Source organism: Neovison vison, chromosome 11, assembly GCF_020171115.1.
Source record: "Neovison vison isolate M4711 chromosome 11, ASM_NN_V1, whole genome shotgun sequence".
Lineage (NCBI taxonomy): Eukaryota > Metazoa > Chordata > Mammalia > Carnivora > Mustelidae > Neogale > Neogale vison.
Window position 1 is genome coordinate 9,041,550 of NC_058101.1, and position 22,655 is coordinate 9,064,204.

The following is a 22,655-nucleotide window of genomic DNA, read 5'->3' on the forward strand; positions in this document are numbered from 1 at the left end:
TTTATTTTGTGCTTCTCAAGCAGCCTGGCTTTTGGCCGCCACCTTGGGCCCCTGAGAGAGGAAAAAAAAGAAACAAAAACACATAGAAGAATTTAAGACATGATTATTTAAATTTGGAGACACATGTTGCCTTGAAATTTGGGAAGAAAAATTAAAGCAGCCCCATCTTGTAGAAGGGGAGGATTCAATGAACACCCTTTCTTCCAGTGCAGTTTACGGACTGCCAGGGACCTCATCCCTCCCTTTCCATGACCTCAATGTACATACACACTCTGGTAAATGCTAGATACTGATTAATAACCTCAAATTACATTAAAAATATTTGTAAAAGCTAATAATTTGAAACACACACACACACACACACACACACAATCCCCATAGACTAAACACTCCCTTGGAAAAAGTAGAGGGCTATCCACCAGAATGAAGACTGGGTGTGAGTGTGCGTGTCTGTGACCAGGCAGGCAGGATACGAGGGGTCCGAGTTTGCGTGTGTGCACGCGCATTGTGAGTCTGGGGTAGAGTGGGAGTTGCTGGGAATGAAAAGGTGAGAAAGGAAGCTGGAAATCAGTGAAGAGCTACTTCCAAGCATTCACCTGTACCTGAGAATCCACCTGTACCTGGGGCTGGCATTCACCTGTACCTGAGAATCCACCACAAGCTGGCAAGACACACCTGTCCCTGGAGTGAGAACCCTCGGGGAGGGCGTCTCCTCTCTTCCCCCTCACGGCATGCAGCCCCCACCAACGCCTCACTTCACACACATGCATGTTCACCTGAGGGACGCTGCGGCAGGGCCCATGAAGGTGAGCCTGCCACCCCTGGAGAGATTTCGCAAACACCCTTCGTGCTCCCATCCAAGAATACTGGATGAATTTCAGGGGAAAAGAAACGGAACTACCTCTTCATGAAAGCAGGTTTCAGGGTCCTCAGCTTTGCAACATTTTGCCACCACGTCCGTGAAGTCTGAGAGCAACGGCCGCAGCACTGCTTCTGGAAGTTCAGGCCCTCGCTTCACTACATTCACTAGGAACCTGTGGCCCAGAGATGCCAAACACAATTAATTCAAGACTCCTTTCTTAAGCTCCTCTTCCCCAAAACGCTTGTCACAATTTCACATGTCTTAGGGGGGACTTGACTTGGGGGGGAGTACAAAAGTTAAAATAGTCCACTTCGAAGGAGTCTCCTGAAGCTCTCCTGTTCAACTTGTGGGATGGATTTCACGCTAACATTCTTCAGAGGGGGAGATCATTGTAAACAAAAATGATATAAAAAATGTGAACATAAACTACATCTTTCTTATGTGCAGTCCTGTGGGTTATGTGATTACTTTTGGTCTTTCTAGAAAATTCATTTTCAAAACAACCTCTATTCCCTTTTCCTCAGTAGCTGAATGCTGTTTCCACTGCACCTGATACAGATACTACCTAAATCCCCCTTTGAAGTCTTACTCTTTTGCATTTATAACATTGCCTGAGAAGACAAAAGTGAAATTCTTGTCCCTTTTAGGTCTCTCATTTTTTTTCAAACAGTAAGCAAGATTCTCAGGGAAAATATCTATGATATTCCCTCAAGAAAGTCCAGCTCATTATGAACTTGCCTATGAGCCTTTTTGCTGGCTTCCCTCAGTCACCTTTTCAAATCACAATGTACTGGACACTCCATGCCTAGGAAAAGAAAAGACTAGCGAGGTATTGACTTTCCAGCAACAGCCATGAAAAGGCCCTGGTGTTTTTCTGGATTGGAGAGAGTGGGCAATTTGATGGCAGTAACAGGATTAGAACACCAAAATCCGATGTATTACAGTATGCCTTCTCATTAACACATGATATGCCTTCAGGCTGAAGAAAAAGGTGAATGGAAGAGAATGTTTATACCTGTCCTTCTTGCTTTGGAGCTCCTCATTATGAGACTGACATAAGTCTGTATGAAAGACAAATAAATCCTGAGGCGTAGATGGAGGTCTATACGTTTTATCAGCTTCCAATCCCTCAAAGCAGGGTCTTCTGAAGGCAAAGTTGGTTTTACAACAGTGGTCCACATCTGGGTTGATGTTCCGATTTTCATTTAGTCCACATAACTCTCCAAGAACTAAATCCATCTGTCCGAGTGAAAGTCGGAATTTAGATAAGAGTTTAAAACTTGAATAGAGTTTTGAAATATGGTTAGAAAAAACATTAGATTGTTGTAAGATGACTGTTAACTCAGAAAAACCCACGCACTTGTAAGCATGATACTACGTACAAAGTAGAAGCTTGCGTTACAACAAAATTTCAAGCCATTGTAATGTAAGTGCTATAGGTTAATTTCTTGCTAGCACATATACAAATCTGTAATTATGAGTCCTAGAGAGCTTCAGATCAGCCAGCTGAAAGTGGCAGCCAAACACAGTGGCCCTTTGATTTATTCCTTTCCTAGGGTGTTCCAGGTTATCCTCCAAGATAATCTCCACCGCAGCCCTGAAGAGATACATCCAAGTTGTGATTGGGCAGAAGTATCAATTCTCTTACTGAGCAGGTGGGACAAGACTGAATTTGTAACATTAAAATTACAAAATTTCTTATATCATTCTGAAACTTTTGCGCTAACAATTTACAAATAACAAATTAGTAATAAGAAGTAAGAGGAGTGCCTGGGTGGTTCAGTCGGTTGAGGTTGAGCGTCTGACTCTTGATTTTTTTAAAAAGATATTTATTTATTTATTTGACAGAGATCACAAGTAGGCAGAGAGGCAGGCAGAGATAGAGGGGGAAGCAGGCTCCCTGCCGAACAGAGAGCCCGACGCGGGGCTCGATCCCAGGACCCTGGGATCATGACCTGAGCTGAAGGCAGAGGCTTAACTCACTGAGCCACCCAGGTGCCCCCTGACTCTAGATTTTGACTCAGGTCGTGACCTCTGGGTTTTGAGATCAAGCCATGCATCAGGCTCTATGCTCAGCCTGCTGCTCCCTCTCTTTCTGCTCCTTCCCTTGCTCTCTCTCTCTCTCTCCTCATCTCTCTCTGTCTCTCAAAAATTTAAAAAAAAATAATAATAAAGATGATTTGCAGAACCCCCAAGAAAATATTTAATACATTCTCCTTTGCTTTTTAGGATTGTGACGCAGTGAGGCCCTTAAAAACTTTGACATTCCTTGCTCAACAATGTTGAAAACCATGAAGAAAGGCATGTAACTGCTTATTTGCTATAGATCAATGAGTACGGTACAGCAGATGTCTTTTTTTTTTTTTTTTTAAGGAATAGTTAGGTAGATGGGCCATGCTCACCAAATTGTCAACACAGGCAAACTCTTCACTCAGTGTGCAGCAGGTGGCCAGAGCTGTCACCATTTCCTTGCCAAGGAAGGTCAGTTCTTCAGTGGAGAGCTGGGGAGCTATCTTTGTGAGTTTGATAAGGTAGCTGAAAGAACATTTGTCTGTTTGGTTCTAAACAAACACAGATACCCATTTTCCCTTGTCTAACTACTTGAAACCCTAACTCTTCAAGGCTAGGGACAACCAAGGTAAGGACAACGTGAACCTCGGCTTTCTTATAAAATAGCGGAGAACTGTCTCTTCCCTCCCTATTCCCCACACCCTGTCTCCTAGATTCTGCTTTTTTGGTTTCCTCCTAATTTCATGGTAATCTCAGAAATTTTCAAATTTTCTCATCCTGTCTTACCTGGGAGCATAGGAACTCCTGGACTAGGTTGTAAAATATCTTGGTTAGTATGTAAAATTCTGCTTGAAATCCCTTGCATAGTAAATAATATTTTAAAGGGAGAATTTAATTAATAGATCCATGTTGGAAAATGATAATCTAAGGTGAAGGAAACTTATATCTTTAATGGGCTGAGTTTGAGTTCTCAGCCAACAGCCAGATTGCAGAAACAGTTATTTTTTAAGCTCTGTTTTGTTTCCAAGATGTTTGGTTTAAACACACACTATATTACCCTGGTAATTCATTAAGAAAATCCAGAATAAACTGTGTATCAGTCATGAATGCTCAACAAGAGCACTAAAAAACAAATATTAACATGTTAAATAAATCCAAAATTATTCCTATAAGCTCAATAAGCTGGGTCTAAAATCTGGGCAAACCATCTTTTCCTTGGGAAATTGCAACAACCTGAAGTTTGCTCTTTCCCCCACCTTCCTAAATGGGGCAGAATCCAGGGAGTCTGGCGAGGTATTGACAAAAGCAAGTCCAAGTGAAAACTAAAACGTTAGAGAATCAATTTTCTGGAATCTTGTATTTCTTTCATTTCTAGCCTCATTCTATGGCAGCTTGATGCACATTCTTGACTTCTGTGTTTTCATTCTTCCCCAGTCGATGGATTTGCCCAGAACTAAAAGGCTGAGCTGAATTTTTGACACTTTGTGGCACTGTTTATCTTACTTATTCTTGTCACAAGTGTTAACCAACTTGAACAAGCAACTTACTAGTATTTCAAGTCATCTTTCCCCAAATTCTGGAAATGTTCACATTCTCGCTGTACTATCTTGAGGCTTTTCTCAGTTGTTTCATTGAATTTGTATTCCTAAAAACAAGAACAATCATAATTATGAACATTTTCTCTAAAATTTAATCATAAGCTTCATGTCAACTTGTCAAATAGCTTTTATTTGTATAGTAGTTTGAAACTATCATTACCATATATTGTTTACTAAATGGAGAGTAGTTTTCTTTATCAGTTAAGAATTTAAATCTTTTCAACTATAAATGTAGAGATGGCTTTTATTAAATTTTGAAGCTCCAAATTTTTCATTATGATCCTGTACATTTTTTAGAGCTTTCCAGCTTGCAAAGTGTAACTCAAATCTTATGCTGACAATGATCACATCTGATAATCACTTTCATGAGGCCAGAGTAGTCTCTCATCTTTACATATAGGAAATCAGCCTTATGAAGTCAAATGTCTTGCCTAGAATGACCCAGCTGGTCGATATTGCTACAGAACCTTTTTAATCATATTTATCTTTATTTCATGTCTTCTTTTCCATCATTTAGAATTGGAACTTAAAACCCCCAATAATTGTCTTCAAATATTTGACAAACTCCAACTCCTCAGCATAAAATTGGATATCTACTGAGCGGCAACCAGAAAGAAAACTACACACCAGTAAATGGGTGTGTGGGACATACTGCACCTCCATATAAAAAGAGAATTTTCTAGCACTATGATTCATTTAAGGGTCAGGAACAGATAGTGGCAGAGCTAGTCTGAAAGTCAAGTTCTTTTGCTTCATTGCTCAAATATGAATGGGTGTAAACTGGCTTTTATGGTAAGTGGAAGCAATTTTTTAAATAAAGCAAAAGCAATACATATCAAATGAATGGGAAATAAATCAGAAATGTCAAATAATTAATTTATCTAATACATTAGGGATGCTTATGAGTTGACACTAAAACACACTAAATTCAATTGGAAAATGGACAATGGGCATGACAACTTTTCACAAGAAATTTATAACTACAATAGCTAAAATCACATGGGAAAAACCTATGTTAATTATGGCTATTTCTCAGTGACACTATCAAAGCTTTCACTTTTATCTTTATAACTTCTGATACTTTCCTAATCATCTTTGACAATCATTTATTACTTTTACAATCATTAAAAAATTCTATATGGCTTAATAAAATGCAGAGTACATAAATAAAGATCTAAATGTAAAATAAAGAATCGGAAGATTTCTTCTTTTTGCATCAACCCACAGAATTAGTAGCTCAAAACATTGTGCAGAAACCTAACACATTATCAGTCTTCCCAAGGATCAGCCTGCACCGAATTTGAGTACATTCAAATGGGTCAATTACATCTCCTACTCCCTAGACTAGAATAAATCTTTGATGTCAGTTATGAAGTGTTTGTTGTTAGGCTTTGGTTTGTCCCGTTCTGTGAGCCCAGAACGGTGGAACCTACTGCATGGCGGTAACAGTCGGGAGGGTTTTCTGTGCGGCAACACTCCTTCAGAAGATTCTCATACACCCCAGCAATTCTTAAAAGTTCCGGTACAGAGAGTTCCAGATGCCTCCTTGAGTGTTCATAAAGAAACCTGCGATGTGTACAAGGTTTCTTGCATTAGACCTTAGAGAAAGAACAAAATATCAAATCTTGCTATCTCTTAAGCTAGTCTGATCTTATAACACTGAGTCTGCTTTCAAACGCTAATTTCCTCCTCCTGTTTGCTCAGGGAGTGATTTCAGAGGATATTTTGACTACAGGACATCATTTTACAAAGGTTCTCTTCTGTAGTATATTTTAAACCAACCGTGCCTTTACTTGAGAGGATAGAATGATGAGTTATTCTGAGTTAATTATTGGGAAGATCTATGTGTAAAACATCGGAAATAGTATATCATGCCACCAATACTTGAGAAAGTACATAGCGGGTTGGGAACTGCATTCAAACCTCCAACTTGAGATGGTGGAAATGTAGCTTGCTCCCCACTCCAGGGCCATCTTGGGGAGAGACTGGGAAGCAGTTCTGCCTGGAACTTCATCCCACCACTTCTCAAATACGGGACTCCCCACCCCTGGAGCTCCAAGTCATTGGCAGTGGTTTCCATGGCCTCAGTGAGAAGCTCCAAGGACACAGGCTGTGTGATTTGGGGAGAAATGAGAAATCAAGTGGAAAGAGGCTAACACTTATTAAGCCCTTAGTAGGTGCTAGCACTGGATCGAGTTTTGGGGCATAAGAGATAAAGAAATGCTCCCTACCCTCTGAAAACACTTTTCTCTTTAACTGCACTTAGTCTTCAAGATCAGTACTAATTTTTAGCTCAAGAAAGGAAGTCTCAGACTGGGGAAGCACCTTGCTATTAATGGGAAGTGTAATATGTGAACCCAGGTCTAGTAGGATGCTTACTTCATTCTTCTCTAAACCAAGCTGACTCTCTTTGCAGGAGAGGGGTATCTTCTCTAAGCACCAAGCTGTGCTCTTTACAATCGTCTTCATAATAAAATCTTATGGGGGCTCCTGGGTGGCTCAGTTGGCTAAGCGTCAGACTTTGGTTCCGTGATCCCAGGGTCCTGGGATTAAGCCCCCCATGGGGATCCTTGTTCAGCAGAGAGTCTGCTACTCCCTCTCCCTCTGCCCCAAGCCCTGCTCACTCTCTTTCTCACTCTCTCTTTCTCTCAAATAAATAAATAAAATCTTTTTTAAAAAATCGTATTTACCCATCCATTCAAAATAAGTTGTAATACCTCACAAAATTTCTCAATTCCAGGGAAGTCTGCATCCCTTTTTGGTTCGCAGGCTTTGATTCTCTGATTAATCTTGGTGTTTCTAACATTGTCTCTTCTGCTTCCCCACCTGCCGTCTCAATCCTATTGGTGTGATATATTCCCAGACCCTAACACAACTGCATTTACCCTTCAGAGAATCAAGGGCTATTCTTAAAATCTGATATAAGCCATGAACCTTTCTACAGGAATAAAATAAAATAATAAAAAAAACTTCCAACAAAAATTCCTAGAAGCGTACCCTAGCCTGGAAGTTCCATTGTGATTGTGTATCAAGTGCACCATTGTGATCTTGCGTCAAATGCTGCACCTGAAAACTCTGTCTCTGGCTCAGAATGCTTCGGGTTGCTCTGTGATTTCTCCTCAAACACTATGTTGTAACATGATGGTGATGATGATGATGACGATGGTGATGATGATTTATAAAAAAAATTGCTTCCATTCGGTGAGCTCATGTGCCAGATAGAAGTGAGACACGCTACCTCTAACATTTTGTTCAGTTTGAGTTAATAACCGAACTCATGAGAAACAATAGGACACAGTGGCTGGGTTCTAAGAACAAGAGTCTGGAGCCAGGCAGCTCACGTTTGAATCCTGGCCCCACCACATATTATCGGTGTCACTTGGGAGCAAGTTACTTAACTTCTGCATTTCCATCTCCTTACCTGTAAAATGAGGAGAATAAAAGCATCCTAACAACAGAGGGTTGTTTCAAAAATTAAATTGGTTAGTAGATGAAAAGCATTTAACATTTGGTAAATTTTCCCTAATCTCCATCCTCCAGAGCTCCGGGTTCACATACAAAATTGTCTCATGATACTTGGGACCACATGGATGGAGCTGGAGGGTATTGTGTCAAATGAAATAAGTCAGACTGAGAAAGACAAATACCATATGATTCCACTCATAAGTGGAATCTAAAAAAAGAAAAAAAGGACTACAAACAAATGAATAAACAAAAAGTGGAATTAGACGTATAAATACACAGGACAAACTGATGGCTGTTGGAGTCAGGAGGGATGAGCAAAATAGGTGAAGGGGAGTGGGAGCTACAGGCTTCCAGTTATGGCATGAATCCGTCATGAGAATAAAAGGCATGGCACAGGGAATCTAGTGACCGGTATTGTAATAACGGTGTGCAGGATCCGAGGACAGCTGCACTTGGTGACGAGCCTCGTATAATGTGTAAACTTGTCAAACCACTACGGTGTGCACCTGAAACTAATGTAACATTGTGTGTCAACTATACTCAAGTAAACAGAAATTGTTTCACAGCCTTCCCAGTTGCTTACTTTTTGTGTACCTCAGAGTCAGTGCCATCAGATCCAAACATATTCTCTTTCCACAAAACCTTCAACCCATACTTCCCATCTCATTGAATCTGAAAACTACTTACCCAACCACCTAAGCCCCAAACTGGGATTCATTCCAGATGAAGTTTCTAAAAGACAAAAGTGATTTTGTCCTTCCTTATTCTTCAGGGAAAGCCCTCAGTGGCATCTCGTCACTTAGCACGCCTGCATGATCTGACCGCATGTACCTCTAACTACCCTCCTCTCTCACTGCAAATACCCCACACAAAGTCACAAACTCACCAAGTGGTTTTATACTTCTATCCATGATCTCTCCCTTCTGTCTAGATTACCAAAATGTCTTTAAACACCTCTTCCCTATCTAGCCTTTCCATGTTTCCCAGGTAGAACTGACCACTTCCTCCTCTGTCTTTACGTTATGGATTACACAGTGCTCTCAGAAATAAAAGGACGTGTCGTGCACTCATTTATTTATAAGTCTGTCTCTTTCCCCATGTCATTCCCTGTTGATGAAAGCTTACTGTGGATAAAAGCCCCGTCTAACCTCGTATAGTGCTTGGATTAGGTTTCATTACCAATAAGCTTGGAATGAATGAATATTCTTATATGAATTTTATGTATGATGATTAACTTGTTCTAGTGACCCAACCAGGTCTCAAATCCTGTCCCTTTGGCTCCAAGTCCACTAGATTTCCTTGAATAGTTGTGGAGTGACCTACCATGGCATTTCAGCCCACAAATTCCTAGACCAGACCTCCTCTGGTCAAATCCTTACTCAGCCAGCTTTTAGCTGTGACCCTTCAACAACCGACTTAGCTGTTCGGTACCTTCATTTACTTATCTGAAACAATGGGGGAACTCGCACTGGTGTCACGTGACTGTTGTGAGAACTCAAACAGATCATCCACATCGAGTATCGAGCCTATTGTCTGGCACATATCAAGTACTCAATAAATGTTAGCCATCCCAGGAATCACACAGTTGCATCTCCTTAAAATCAGGTGAAAATACCATAGTCTGTAACCATCATTTTTTAAAATTATGTGGTACCCAATGATTTGAATGGTTCCCCATTCCTTTCACCCAAATTAGCCAAAATAGGTCAAATCATAAGTTTCTGTTTGCCTTAGAAATTTCAGTATAGATTTATGTTACTCAGCCATGAAGATCGTTTGATTAGCATCTCGCTCTTCACACACATTTTCGCTTTCAGTAAATTTCGCTTCTCTTAGACCTAAGTCCTCTGGTCTATTGTCTTTATTCGAGGCAATGATGCACTCGCCACGCTCTGGTATTTTCTTTTTGCAGCACTCTTTGATTTTGCTGGAGATGGAATCTTGTTTGGAGCAAATATGGCTCATAACCTTGCTCTGTATGACAGAAGAATGAAAAATTACTTTATTCTCATCATTCCTTCAGGGCTGGATTTTCCTTCATAATGAAATGATTGCATACACAACCAACTGTGAACCTCACATCTGGATTTGCATCAACACACAAAATTATTCATCAGATAATTGGAAAGTAGTATTTAAATTTTGTCTTAATGTAATACACATGAAGTTTTCACAGGAAGGCAAGTTTTATTGCTGAAGATTTTAAATGATATAATAATGAAAATAGACTCTCCTATAAATTCCCATTTTATTGTTAAATATTAATCTTTTAAATACTTCACTCCAATACCCTGATATATTGGCATTTTAAATTCTGTGTTATTTCTTTCCTTTTAAATGAAGACCACCAAAAACATGTGACTAGAACATCTATAATCCTAGATGTCTTTTCTCGTGCCCTGGAACTATATGGCCAAGCACATAGCAGAAACTCAATAAGTATTTCCTAAGTGAATAACTACTTATAAGTGAATGACAAAATGATTAACAAATGGACTATCAGAGCAACTACCAGATGGTGACTCTCAAACATAAGAAGCTATCCTACTCACAGTTACCATTTCCCCATGGTTATTATTAACCTGAAGCTGTTCAAATTGCAAAATGATATACAAAACAAAAACACTTACTGTATCCTCTCTCCGCTCTTCAGCCTAATTCTGACCTCCATGGCAAATGGTGGGAATAGGAGAAGGTGAAGTTTTCTTATTTACACATTAGTTGGATAATTTTTTAAAAGCTGATCTGCCCCCTCATCTCTTCTCCAGACTCCCCGAGATGAGTTTGCATATTTTCCTCCTTCCTGTTCCACTTTCACATGTACTATGTTGAGTTTCAGAAAACACTAATCTATTCCAGGCCTCTCTGACTTTGCCTAAGCTGGTCTGCCTCTTCTTCTGGTGAACACTGAGGATGAAGGATGGGATAAAGCTCTGGGTTGAAGCAAAAAAACGGGATGTGGTATGTCACACCACGTTTCCAACAGACCAGGTAGAACCAGGAAGATGATCCTTGCAAATAGATATACATTTTACTGAAGGCCATCACTCTTCTGGGAAGCACATCTCTTTAATGTCTGGAATTCACTTCTGTTTTAAACAAACTACAATTTAATAACTCTTATTTCCCCATGAGGGCATTATAAAGAGATATCAAGGTCATCATACGATCTCTTAGTTTCAGCTCCAAGCTTCACAGAAAAATCCTCCATTATATTCTAATTCAGTATATAACATTTAATATTATAAACCACACATTTCCATAGCCAAACAATACAAAAATACTGAATGAGGTTGTTTTTAGTTGAAGTCCGATTAAGGACAAAATAATCTTTGGGGACATCTGTTGTCCACTGCTTGAAATAAAATGTATATCTCTTCATATTCTAAAAATCAAATTAACATACAGATTTGCTGTGAATTTAAAAAAGTAAAACTAATTAAAAGTCACTAAGAAAAAGTCTCATTTCAACTAAGAAGGCAAGATTTTTCTCATTTCTGTTCAAAGATTTACTTATTTATTAATTTATTTAACAGCTGCAGGGAGAGAAAGAGAGGGAGGGAGAGAGAGCAGGAGGAGGGAAGAGAGAGAGGGAGATAAGCAGACTCCTTGCTGAGTGGGGAGCCCGGGGCAGGGCTTGATCCCAGGACTCTAAGGTTGTGACCTGAGCCGAAATTAAGAGTTGGAAGCTTAACTGACTGAGCCAGCCAGGCACCCCAGAAGGTGAGATATTTTTAATGAAATTGTGTTACTTTTGTGTGCATGAACAACTTAAAGTAAGTCGATGATATATTTACCAGTATATGCCCTTAGAAAATCACTTTAAGGAATAATGTAAGAGTTATTTTAAATTAACATCTCCACTTATTTGACAGGACTTCTCTGAAATTGCTTGAGGAAACTCAGAGAAAGCAGTTCTTAAAAATATGATGGTAAAAACTGTTCTCTGAGTTTTACTACTTAATGCTGAATATCTCTAAAAGAAGATGTGCAATAGTAAAGAAAACTTCAATCTGCCTTAAGTGATTCTAAATTCCTAAAGTTTTATGGCAAGTACATTTAACTGTGTAAAATAAAATCTGTTGAGCAATCTCACAATAACCCCATGTAGAAAAAACCCTCAAAGTTTTATGTGAGATTATTTGTTAATATTTTATTTTTTATTTTATTTATTTTATGTTATTATTTAACAATGTATTAACATTCTTTCTTAACATGTATTTATTTATTTGAGAGAGAAAGCAGGGGAAAGGGGCAGTGGGAGAGGGAAAGAGAGACTCCTCAAGCAGAACCCTGCTGATCAGGAAGCCCAAAGCTGGATGGCAGGGGGTAAGGGGAGGGGGTAAATCCCTGGACCCTGAGACCATGATCTGAGCCTCTGAACTGACTGAGCCACCCAAGCATCCCTTATGAGCATTCTTGTTTTGTGTGGTAAATGAAGTAGCCACATATCAGGGCAACTTCAGAATTTAAAAAAAAAAAATGGCTCCCCCAAATCACCATTTGCACTTGGCTCCAGAAAATATTTACCCTGTCACGGATACACTGTACAGCATCCCCTTCACAGCATCCATCGTAGTTGGAAGAAACATCTTCTAGGAGGGAGATAAGTTCCTTAAATTCAATCTTGGGAAACTTTTGACTAAGTATAGCAACATTTCTGGAAAAAGAATTGATAAACCACTAAAACAACTCGAACAGCAAGTAAGGTAAGGGGGACTTCTTTGCTGGCAAAATATAAACAGCTGCAGTGAGAATTGGAACCCTTGTTTTATTCACAGATATCTGTACCAAAGAGCTGTTCATGTGTGGCACAGCCTGCAGGATCACTGAGCATCTCTGAGGCTGATATTTTGAGTCCTAGACCAAGAGCAGGATAAAAAGTCCTGAGATATATATTTGCCTTCATAATTTCTTAGAGCAAAACACACTTTTGTCAGGATCACAGCTTCCTGCTGTGAGCCCATGGCAGAGATAGATAACCCATCCCAGAACTCTTTCCTGTTGATCTATTTGAGATCCCGGAGTTTTTCTCAAAGCATTGCAATTATAGCACCATTACTAATTGGTCAAGATGAGCACTGGAGATAAAATGTATCCTTTTAAGGTTGTCTCCGAGTCATTAAAGTCAAAGATTGGGGGTACATCCCATCAAAGCACTTGGAGGTTTTAAAACCCTCGTTGGGAACTCCCAGACCAATTCAGATTCCCAACGAATCAAAGAATATCTCAGAAGTAACCCTCTTTCTCCCTAAAGTCTCTCCACCTCCCAGGTCTTCTCTCTTTCGGATCTAATGTCCTGGTTCTAGGTTACCCATGTGGACTGAGAATTCCCTCAACACCCGTGGAGAAGAATAAAAATGAAAATCATCAAAAATTGTACAAAAATGGGACACAGAGGAGAAAATATAAGAAAAGACAAGATTCATATTAAAACTCACATCAATCCTAAGACTTGCGGTCCAAACTTCATAAATGCCCCACAAACATTTTTTTGAAAAGAAGATGATGCTTTTAAATATTGTATGACAGGTTCTGCCTGAAGGAGAAAATTCCATTAAAAGAAAATTCCATTAAAGCAAAAACAAAATCCCACTATTCTCTTATTTCTTAACTATATCTTAACCAAATTTTCAAAATTAGCTCAGAAACAGAAAAATCTATGGGATTTTTATCCTAATACCTTTATATATCAAAAGACACATGCATTTGTGGCACATTATAAAGTTAGGCCTGCCTTCCTGACAACTGAATTATGCTCGGTAGGAAGGTAAGTGGTACACTGTGCTGTGAGTTTGTCCATCTAATGAGATGATTAAATTTTATGGATACCCAAAAGAGTTTGTCCAGAATAAAAGATAAATGCCATTTTTAGCCGACATATTCACTCACTAGGGCTCTCTTCCAATTTACAAGGAAGACAATGCTAGAAGAAAAACCCTGGCAATAGGCGATTGTCTTTCAAGGGTCTCAAGTATTAAGAAATTTAGACCAGCAGCAGGTGGACAAAGGGTTGAAATGTGGCAAGAAAATGGCTGATAAATGGGAACATCCCTTTGCTATAATTTGAGTTTAACTAAGGATCTACAGTGTGGGGTGACTCCTCATCATTTTAATGAAATAAATGCAATACTCACCTTTGTCCGAAAGCAATTAGCTTTGTCTTGTTCTTCACAACAAGTTTTAGTCATCTCCTCAAAACGAGCAGCAACAGTTAGAAGCGTAGGGGCAAAAACAAAGGGGTTCCTTCTGGAAACTTCATAGACATAACTAGAAAAGAAAAAAGAGGGAAGGAGGGAAAGGGCTTTAAAGCAGGAAAGAAATTTTTTTAAAAATGGTAGACAAGGAGTGGGAAGAAAAGGGAAGGGAATGAAAAGATAGGAAAAGACGAGAAGATCAAGTTAAAAAACCAAAAGAGGAAGGACTTCAATATAAGGAGGAAGAGGAAGCCTTTAATATAAGGCAGGATTATCCACTCTCTAGTAAAAGTTTTGCCAATTAAGTTGCCAACCCCCAAATGAGAGTGATGATTACAGTTTCCATCTGGAACACTGAACTAGGGCTGCTACCATACAGTCTGTAGCTTTTCCTACCACATTCAAAGAATAGCTACCTGTGCACATGCCATCTGAGATTTGGGGACTTTATTGACTTATGTTCAAATCCACTTGTACTTTAAGTTTCAGTGAGCATACCAGCTTTCCAGAAAAAGTCTCTGCTTCTGTAATTACTGCACCATTCCAAACAGATTCTTTATAGACTCCCATTGATTTAATGTTTACCATCAGTAAAAGTTGTACCTTCCCTTTGGGAAAAGTAGATCATTTCCTCCAGGAACAATCTGGCACCATGCACACACTCTGTTCTAGGGCTTACCGCATTCGGAAAATATGCATCTTTATTGAAAGGAACTGGAAAGTAGATTTCATATCTTATTCATGTTTATATCCTCAACACTGAACACATAATGTGACCCACAATGCACACTGAATGAATTAATCCATCAATGAAACTAGCTATGTTCCTTTGGAAGAGATACTGGACTCGGCCTAAGAATAATTCTTCAGTTAGGTAATTCTACTGCTAAAAGAAAACTTACTTGTTTAGAAAAGATTCTCTGTTATTTTTATAAGTCTGGCATTTCTCTTCAGGATCCAGGGTAGGGAGAGGAGGCAGAAATCCTACATCAGCTTTCTTATTATGGAAGAAACAAAGTTTTCTTTCCAAGTCAACCTTACTGCAGCAGTGTGAAAAATTGTGTTTTTGTGGCAGTCCCTCCAGAGCACATATATTTTCCAATAAAACATCATTCTGGACAATGGAAAAGTAAAAGACATCTTTTATTCATTGTAAAGTTTTTCGGCCTTCTGGGATGACACAGTGACTACAATGAGTGATGAGTGTCACCCTTCAGGAGAGAGATTCCAATTTCCCCAGTATTACCAATAAAGCATTGTTACCCACACCTGTGACAACCATCCCACCCTTTGGGGAACTTTTTCTACCCCATCCTGGCTCCCTTTAATCTCTTACCCCTTCTTTGCTACTTACATTTCCCTTATATGACAGCTTTTTCCCTTTTCTCTCAAGGTGAGAAGGTCAGGGTGTGACTGTGTTGGTGAAGTATTAGCAGTAGTGTTTCATAATAGTCTTCTAGAAGTGCAGATAGTGGGGGACTTGGGGGGCTCAGTCCATGAAGCATCTGCTTTTGGTTCAGGTCATGATCCCAGAGTTCCAGGATCTAGCCCCATGTTGGGCTCCCTGCTCAGCAAAGAGCCTACTTCTCCCTCTACCTACTCCCGCTCTCCCTCTCTCTCTCTAAAATAAATAAATAAAATCTTAAAAAAAAATTAAAATGCAGATGGTGACTCTATTTGGTAGTGGCCCAGAAAAGAGGATGTGAAAACTGAGCATATATGGAGACAGGCAGCTAAGGAGGGCACCTCTGTACTTCTGTGCACGTTGTCAGACTCTTCGCTGCCTCCCTGCCTGTACACCCATGTAGTGGACTGCAACCTCATAGTCAGTTCCTCCTGTGCACCATGGTACGGAATTGCATCTCTCCAAGGAAAGTGTCTTATCTTAAATCCCAAAGTCAGGCAAAAAAAAAAAAATGTGGGGGCATAGAGCATCTCTTTCTTTTAATAGTTCAATCCAAAAATTCTCTGTGTAACAAATAAGCGTATTTGTTTAAGAAATGCAAACAATTTACTTACAGCTGATTTGGAACACATTAGGAGAGTCCTGTCACCCAAGCATTTATCTCGATATTCCGTCATGGCGTTTACCAACACTTCTACTTCTTCAAAGGAGGCCTCCTGAATATGTTGAGCGAATTCTATGATCGTGCTACAAGAGTCCACACAGAGTACACGATGACCACCTGTAGAATTTCCACTTCGGTCCAACAAAAACTCATAGAAACATTCACTTGCTGACCAGACTCGGGAAATTATCAAAGTGTGAGGGCTACAAATTTTACAGTTTCTTGACAATTTAGATGCCTCATCTGAATTTTATGAGTGATACTGTATTTACTTTTTTTTCTATTTATTTATTTTTTTATTTATTTTCAGCATAACAGTATTCATTATTTTTGCACCACACCCAGTGCTCCATGCAAGCCATGCCCTCTATAATACCCACCACCTGGTACCCCAACCTCCCACCCCCCGCCCCTTCAAAACCCTCAGATTGTTTTTCAGAGTCCATAGTCTCTCATGGTTCACCTCTCCTTCCAATAAATATAGCTTCTCTTTAATGGAATTACTTTTGAGAAGCATTAACATTTCTGGAATATATCAGAGAAGATCATGTAAACACCATCATCATCAGAAATAGTTTAAGGAAACTCACATATATCCAACATTCTCCTCTATAAATTTCTGGGTGATACTGACATCATCTGAAAAGCAAAGATATATAGGTTATTATGTATCCTGGTATTTGAGGATTTTCCCACCAAATAACCATACGTGATGTCTACATTTACAAAGTATAAAATAGAAAACTAACTGTAGAAAGTAATTTGGCATACTTAGCAAGGAGAGAAGTCCTATGAACCAAATTTGAGATCTTTATCATAGATTACTATATACTCAAGAGATATTCATTAAGTTGAATTGGCTTGAATTAGTCTCAAACAGGCCAGACTCCAGATTTGTCACTGATGGCTCCCCAGTATAAATGTCAAGTCCAAGTACCATTTTCATACTAAGTACTTATCACGTATGAGTAGGAAAGAAGTATGAAGATTAACCGAGACATGATGCACTGTTACTACAGGGTCCAACAAGAGATGCCATCATGTGCTAGTAGTCAGTATAGTTTATAGTGTTAGTTAGACACAGATATTTAGATAATCTCTGGTCTAGGCTAAAATCACTGATTCCCTGCCAAGGAGCATATATTAATCAGAGCACACTTATATTTGTCCACGTAGACTACTTTTAAGGAGTCTCTACTTTTGCAAGGTATTGTGCTAGACAATATGAGGCAATCAGTGATAAATAAGACATCTTCTAAGTATTCTCATAGTGCAAGATACTTATGAACATGACTATAATCAAATTTAGAATGTACATGACATTCTGAAGGAATATGGGTAAGTTTATGACAGGTATGCCTTATGATGCTTGGATGAGAAACCAGAAAAAGATTATAGCAAGAGCAGCATAGGAGTTGAGTCTGAAAAAATGTACAAGATTTCAGCCAGTAGAGAAATAAGGAGGTTCATCTCTTTGTGTGGAGAGAATAATGTGAGAGAAATTACAAAGGTAAGAAATCTTGGGGTGTATTTAGAGAAAGTCAATTAATCCACTTTCATGAGAGAGTGGGTCATAAAGAAGAGTGGAAACTAGGATAGAAGGGACTTGGATCCATATTTTGGGGGTCTTTCATATAAAGCCCAGGAGTTTGGGCTTCAATTAGAAGCTATGAAGAGCCACTGAAAATGTTTATATAGAATATTAATATGATTATTTCTTTTTTTAATTGAAAATCATTAACATACAGTGTTATATTAGTTTCAGGCATATAACATATTGATTTGACAATTATATATGTTACTGTGCTTGCCACAATAAATAGAGTCACCATCAGTCACCCATACAGCATTATTACCATATTATTGACTATATTCTTGTGTTGTGCTTTTCATCTCCATGACTTATTTATTTTATGACTGAAGTTTGTACCTCTTAATCCCTTTTATTTATTTCACCCATTCCTTCACCCACATCTCTTTGGCAACCACCAGTTTGTTCTCTGTATTTATGAGTCTGGGTTTTTTGTTTATTTTTGTAGGAGAAGAATCCATGAAACAAGATGGGATAGGGAGGGAGACAAACCATAAGTGACTCTTATTTTTGTATTTTATATTCTACATTAAAGTGAAATCATATGAAGTTTGGCTTTCTCAGTCGGACTAATTTCACATAGCAAAATACCCTCAAGGTCCATCCATGTTGTCACAAATGGCAAGATCTCATTATTTTTCATGGCTGAGTAATTCTCCATGTTTAAACACCACATCTTTATGCATTCCTCTATTGATGGACACGTGAGTTGCTTTTATATTTTGGCCATTGCAAATAATGTTGCAATAAATATAGGGATACATATATCTCTTCAAATTAGTATTTCATTTTCCTTGGGTAAATACCCAGTAGTGGCATTACTGGATCATATGGTATTTTAAATTTTTCAAGGAACCTCCATACACTGTTTTCCACAGTGACTCTGCCAATTTACATTCCCACTGATAATGTATCAGTGTTTATTTTTATCCATATCCTCGCCAACACTTACTAATTTCTTATCTAATTCATATGCAACCACGAAAGACCCTGAATAGCCAAAGCAATCTTGAGAAAGAAGAACAACTGGACATATCACAATCCAGATTTCAAGATATACTACAAAGTTGTGGTAATCAAAATAGTGTGGTACTGGCACAAAACAGACATACAGATCAATGGAACAGAATTGAAAGCCCAAAAATAAACCCATGTTTATATGGTCACATATAATACGTGACAAAGAAGGCAATAATATAGGGAAAAGAAAGCCTCTTCAATAAATGGTGTTGGGAAAACTGGACACTACATGCAAAAGAAAGAAACTGGACCTCTTTCTAACATCACACACAAAAGTAAACTCAAATGGAATAAAGACCCAAGCTATAAAATCCCTAGAAGAAAACATAGGCAGTAATCTCTCTGACATCAGGCTTAGTAACATTTTTCTAGCTATATCTCTGAAGGCAAGGGAAGCAAAAACAAAAATAAACTATTGAGACTATATCAAAATAATAACTTTTATACAGAAAAGTAAACCACGAACAAGATTAAAAGGCAGCCTACTGAATGGGAGAAGCTACTTGCAAATGACATATTCAGTAAGGAGTTAATATCCAAAATACATAAAGAGCTTATACAACTCAATACCATAAAACTCCCTTGCAGCCCAAGTAAAAAAATGGGCAGTGAATCTGCATAGACATTTTTCCCAAGAAGACATACAGATGTCAACAGATGCATGAAGATTTCCAACATCATTAGTCATCAGGGGAAACACAAATCAAAACCACGATGAGGTATCACCTAATATGATTATTTCTATATGCTAAGAAATACTGGCCAGGTAGTGGTATATCTAATATGCAGGGAATTAGAACTAGACACAGTGCCTGACAAAGAGAAAGTGACAAGAACTATTTGCCAAATAGATGGGTGGGAGAAGGAATGGTTGGATAGGGGGAAAAAAGCCCATTAGGGGACTTCTCCAATTGTTTTCTTAAGAAATCAGCAAGACACAAATTTTGTTAGGAGTAATGGAAATGTAAAAGAAAGCATAGATAAAAAATATATTGGAGAGACAAAAATCTACAGGGAATTTGAAGAAGTCATTACAAGGGGCAAAGAAGAAGAATTCAAAAATGACCATTCTTTCAGCCCCGTGACTGGTCTCACTAGCAGGCACTGTGGGGTATGAAATTAAGTCAGACACAGATCACATCTTCAGGGCACTGAGATGCTTATGGAACTTTTGTGCAAGTTACCAAAAAGTCCTCCTCTACACAACCGAAGTTCAAAATATTCTCCCTTTGGGAAGAAAACATATATAATTTTTCTTCCCTAGGCTGACACTGTCTTGGCCAGATTTATCAGTATGTACAAACTTTAGGATATCTATAAAATATATAAATATTTTGATATTTATATGTAATATAAAAGGGTCTTGCATAGGTTTTTACCACCTAGTTGGGAGATACATTGGACAACCAAAGAATATAGAAAAATCCCAACTCATATCTTGTGTCCCACTGTTAACATACACTAAATACATTTGTAAGAAATACTAGTATTTTCAAATCCAAATTATATATCCCAGCAACACTTTCTATACTGCCATAAAGCTGGTGACCATGTGCTGGATGGGATAACCACTATCTCTGTCCATAGATTGGGTAACATGACCATGAAAATACAAAATTTGCAAAGGTTACTTCAGGATATGTGACCAGTATATATAAGCTCATGAGAGTGGGGGGAAAGTGAAAAATGAAATGGAAATAAAGCAAGGTTAAAAAATAAGAAATTATCCCAACCTAGACATTCCTTAACTAATACACAAGTAAATTTCTTACCTACATCTTGAGGCTGTGTGGGTAGGGTTAGGGATTCAGGCACAAAGAACAGGAAAACAACAAAACCTGTAAGTTTTAACTGTTTCATTTTTTTTTTTTTAGAAATCACATTCACAAAAGAAAGTAATGTAACTGAGGAAGATCAAGTTTTTATATTATTCTTTGACAGTATTAGTAAAAAAGTAACCTGTTTAACCTATTTCTCATATACCTCATGTTGGATTTTTATTTGATCACCTGCAGATTTTTTTTGCTAATTATTAACTAAGAAAAAAATTATCTCTGTGTTTTACTGGAAAAATCTATCGAGTTAGAAAAAAAGTCCACAGGTTAAGTATGCACAATACCTAATCAAATAGACAACCCCCCCCAAAAAAATCTTAAAACTTTGCAAATGCTAAAGTAAAAGGGACTAGAACAAATAATTCAGCAAAGAGAAAGCACACCTAGAAAGATGCTAGGTTTCATTAGAAATCAAATCAAAGGAAGTTAAATTTCAAAAGTATACTTTTTATATACCTGATAGAATTAGAAAAAAGAAAATAATTAAGATATCTAATTCTAGAAAATGTATAGTAAAACAAGTCTCAAATAATCAAAGCTTTTGGAAAAGCAGATTATCATAAGGACCAATAGTCTTGAAAATATTCATATTATTTGAGTCAATCATTCAAATTCTGAAAATCTACACTAAGAATATAATCCTAAGTATGGAAATATTTGTAAGTACACCTAGTAAAAGGACATGAGAACAGAAGTAACCAAGTATTAAGGAGTTTACTTTGTGTCCACATTTTGAGTTCTAAACACGGTTCTCTAAGGATTCTGAGCTTCTCAGAAAAATAAATAATTCCAGAGCTGGGACATGAAAAATAGAAGATGAGCTGAGAACATGGTGCCAGAAACTAAGGAAGTACTCAGAAATTGATGGGGTCATATGCCAAAAAGTTAAAAGCCAATGGGACAATTTGACATCATAAATAATGACAAGAGTACATTATAACCCATTATGTTTTTGAAAAAGTTTTTTAAGAGTTTTTGGATCTATATCCATCCAAAATTAAAAGAAAAGTAGGGAAAGGAAAAAGATCTTCTCTATAGAAGAATGCCAACTAATAAATGTAGCTAGAAACAAAGCATCATAGTTCATAACACCATCGTGTACAGTCAGCAGTGATACAGGTATGCTGGGGGTTATTATTAGTCTTTGTAACTAACAAATATAAAGAATGTTAATAACAGGGGAAATATTTGCTACATAATATTTGGAGAAAGAGTAGAAACTAAAATTGTTTATGTTATGTGTAGACGGTGGTAATGTGAATAGACCTATTACACCAAAAGAAAGGGAGAGAGAGAGAAGAGACTGGAGAGAGAGAGAGAAGACAGAGTATGTTATGGGCAATCAAGAGAGAAAGATACAACCGTTTCAAATAGTATCTATACACTAGGATAATTCCAAATAGATCAGACGTCCAAATGTAAAAAGGAAGAGCAAGCAAACATAAAAGTACTGGAAGAAACACAATCGAAGTGGGAACATTTTTTCTATGATGCGAAATCCAGAAACAGTAATGAGTTCAACTACATAAAAAGAAATTTCAAGATTTTACATGGAAAAATGCTAAGCAAAGTCAAGTCAGAGGAAAAACCAACAAATGATGGCTGCGATCTATCATACCAGGAGCTCTGGGAATTTGAGGAGGCGAGAAGAAAGACCAACAATCTGATAGAAAAGTAGTAAAATTATCTGAGCAAATAATACACAAGAAGAAAAAAACTAAAAGATTTTAAACATGAAAAAAGATTCTCCTAATAAGAGAAATCACATCTGGGGCGCCTGGGTGGCTCAGTGTGAAGCCTCTGCCTTCAGCTCAGGTAATGATTTCAGGGTCCTGGGATCAAGCCCCACATCAGGCTCTCTGCTCAGCTAAAACTGGGGATATAGTTCCAGTCATCCATTGCCCGTGAGAATGCAAAATGGTGGCAAAGATCTACAGAGAAGAATTTGGCAGTATCTAGAAATACATGCATTTGTCCCCTGAACCAACAAATTTTCTAGTAGGTACTT

The 22,655-nt window shown here is 38.1% G+C and overlaps 1 protein-coding gene across 1 annotated transcript; it reads right to left on the bottom strand.

The window, feature by feature from the left end:
- AFM (afamin) lies at positions 1-20,672 on the bottom strand. The gene is made up of 14 exons (XM_044224812.1): positions 20,585-20,672; positions 16,792-16,840; positions 16,152-16,284; positions 15,035-15,246; positions 14,073-14,205; positions 13,377-13,474; positions 12,466-12,595; positions 9,695-9,909; positions 5,904-6,036; positions 4,420-4,517; positions 3,265-3,397; positions 1,878-2,101; positions 902-1,034; positions 1-51 (listed from the first exon to the last, which is right to left on the bottom strand). Exons 1-14 carry the CDS (start codon positions 20,670-20,672, stop codon positions 16-18), a joined length of 1,815 nt encoding a protein of 604 aa, XP_044080747.1. The 3' UTR covers positions 1-15.
- Between the last annotated feature and the right edge of the window lie 1,983 nt (positions 20,673-22,655).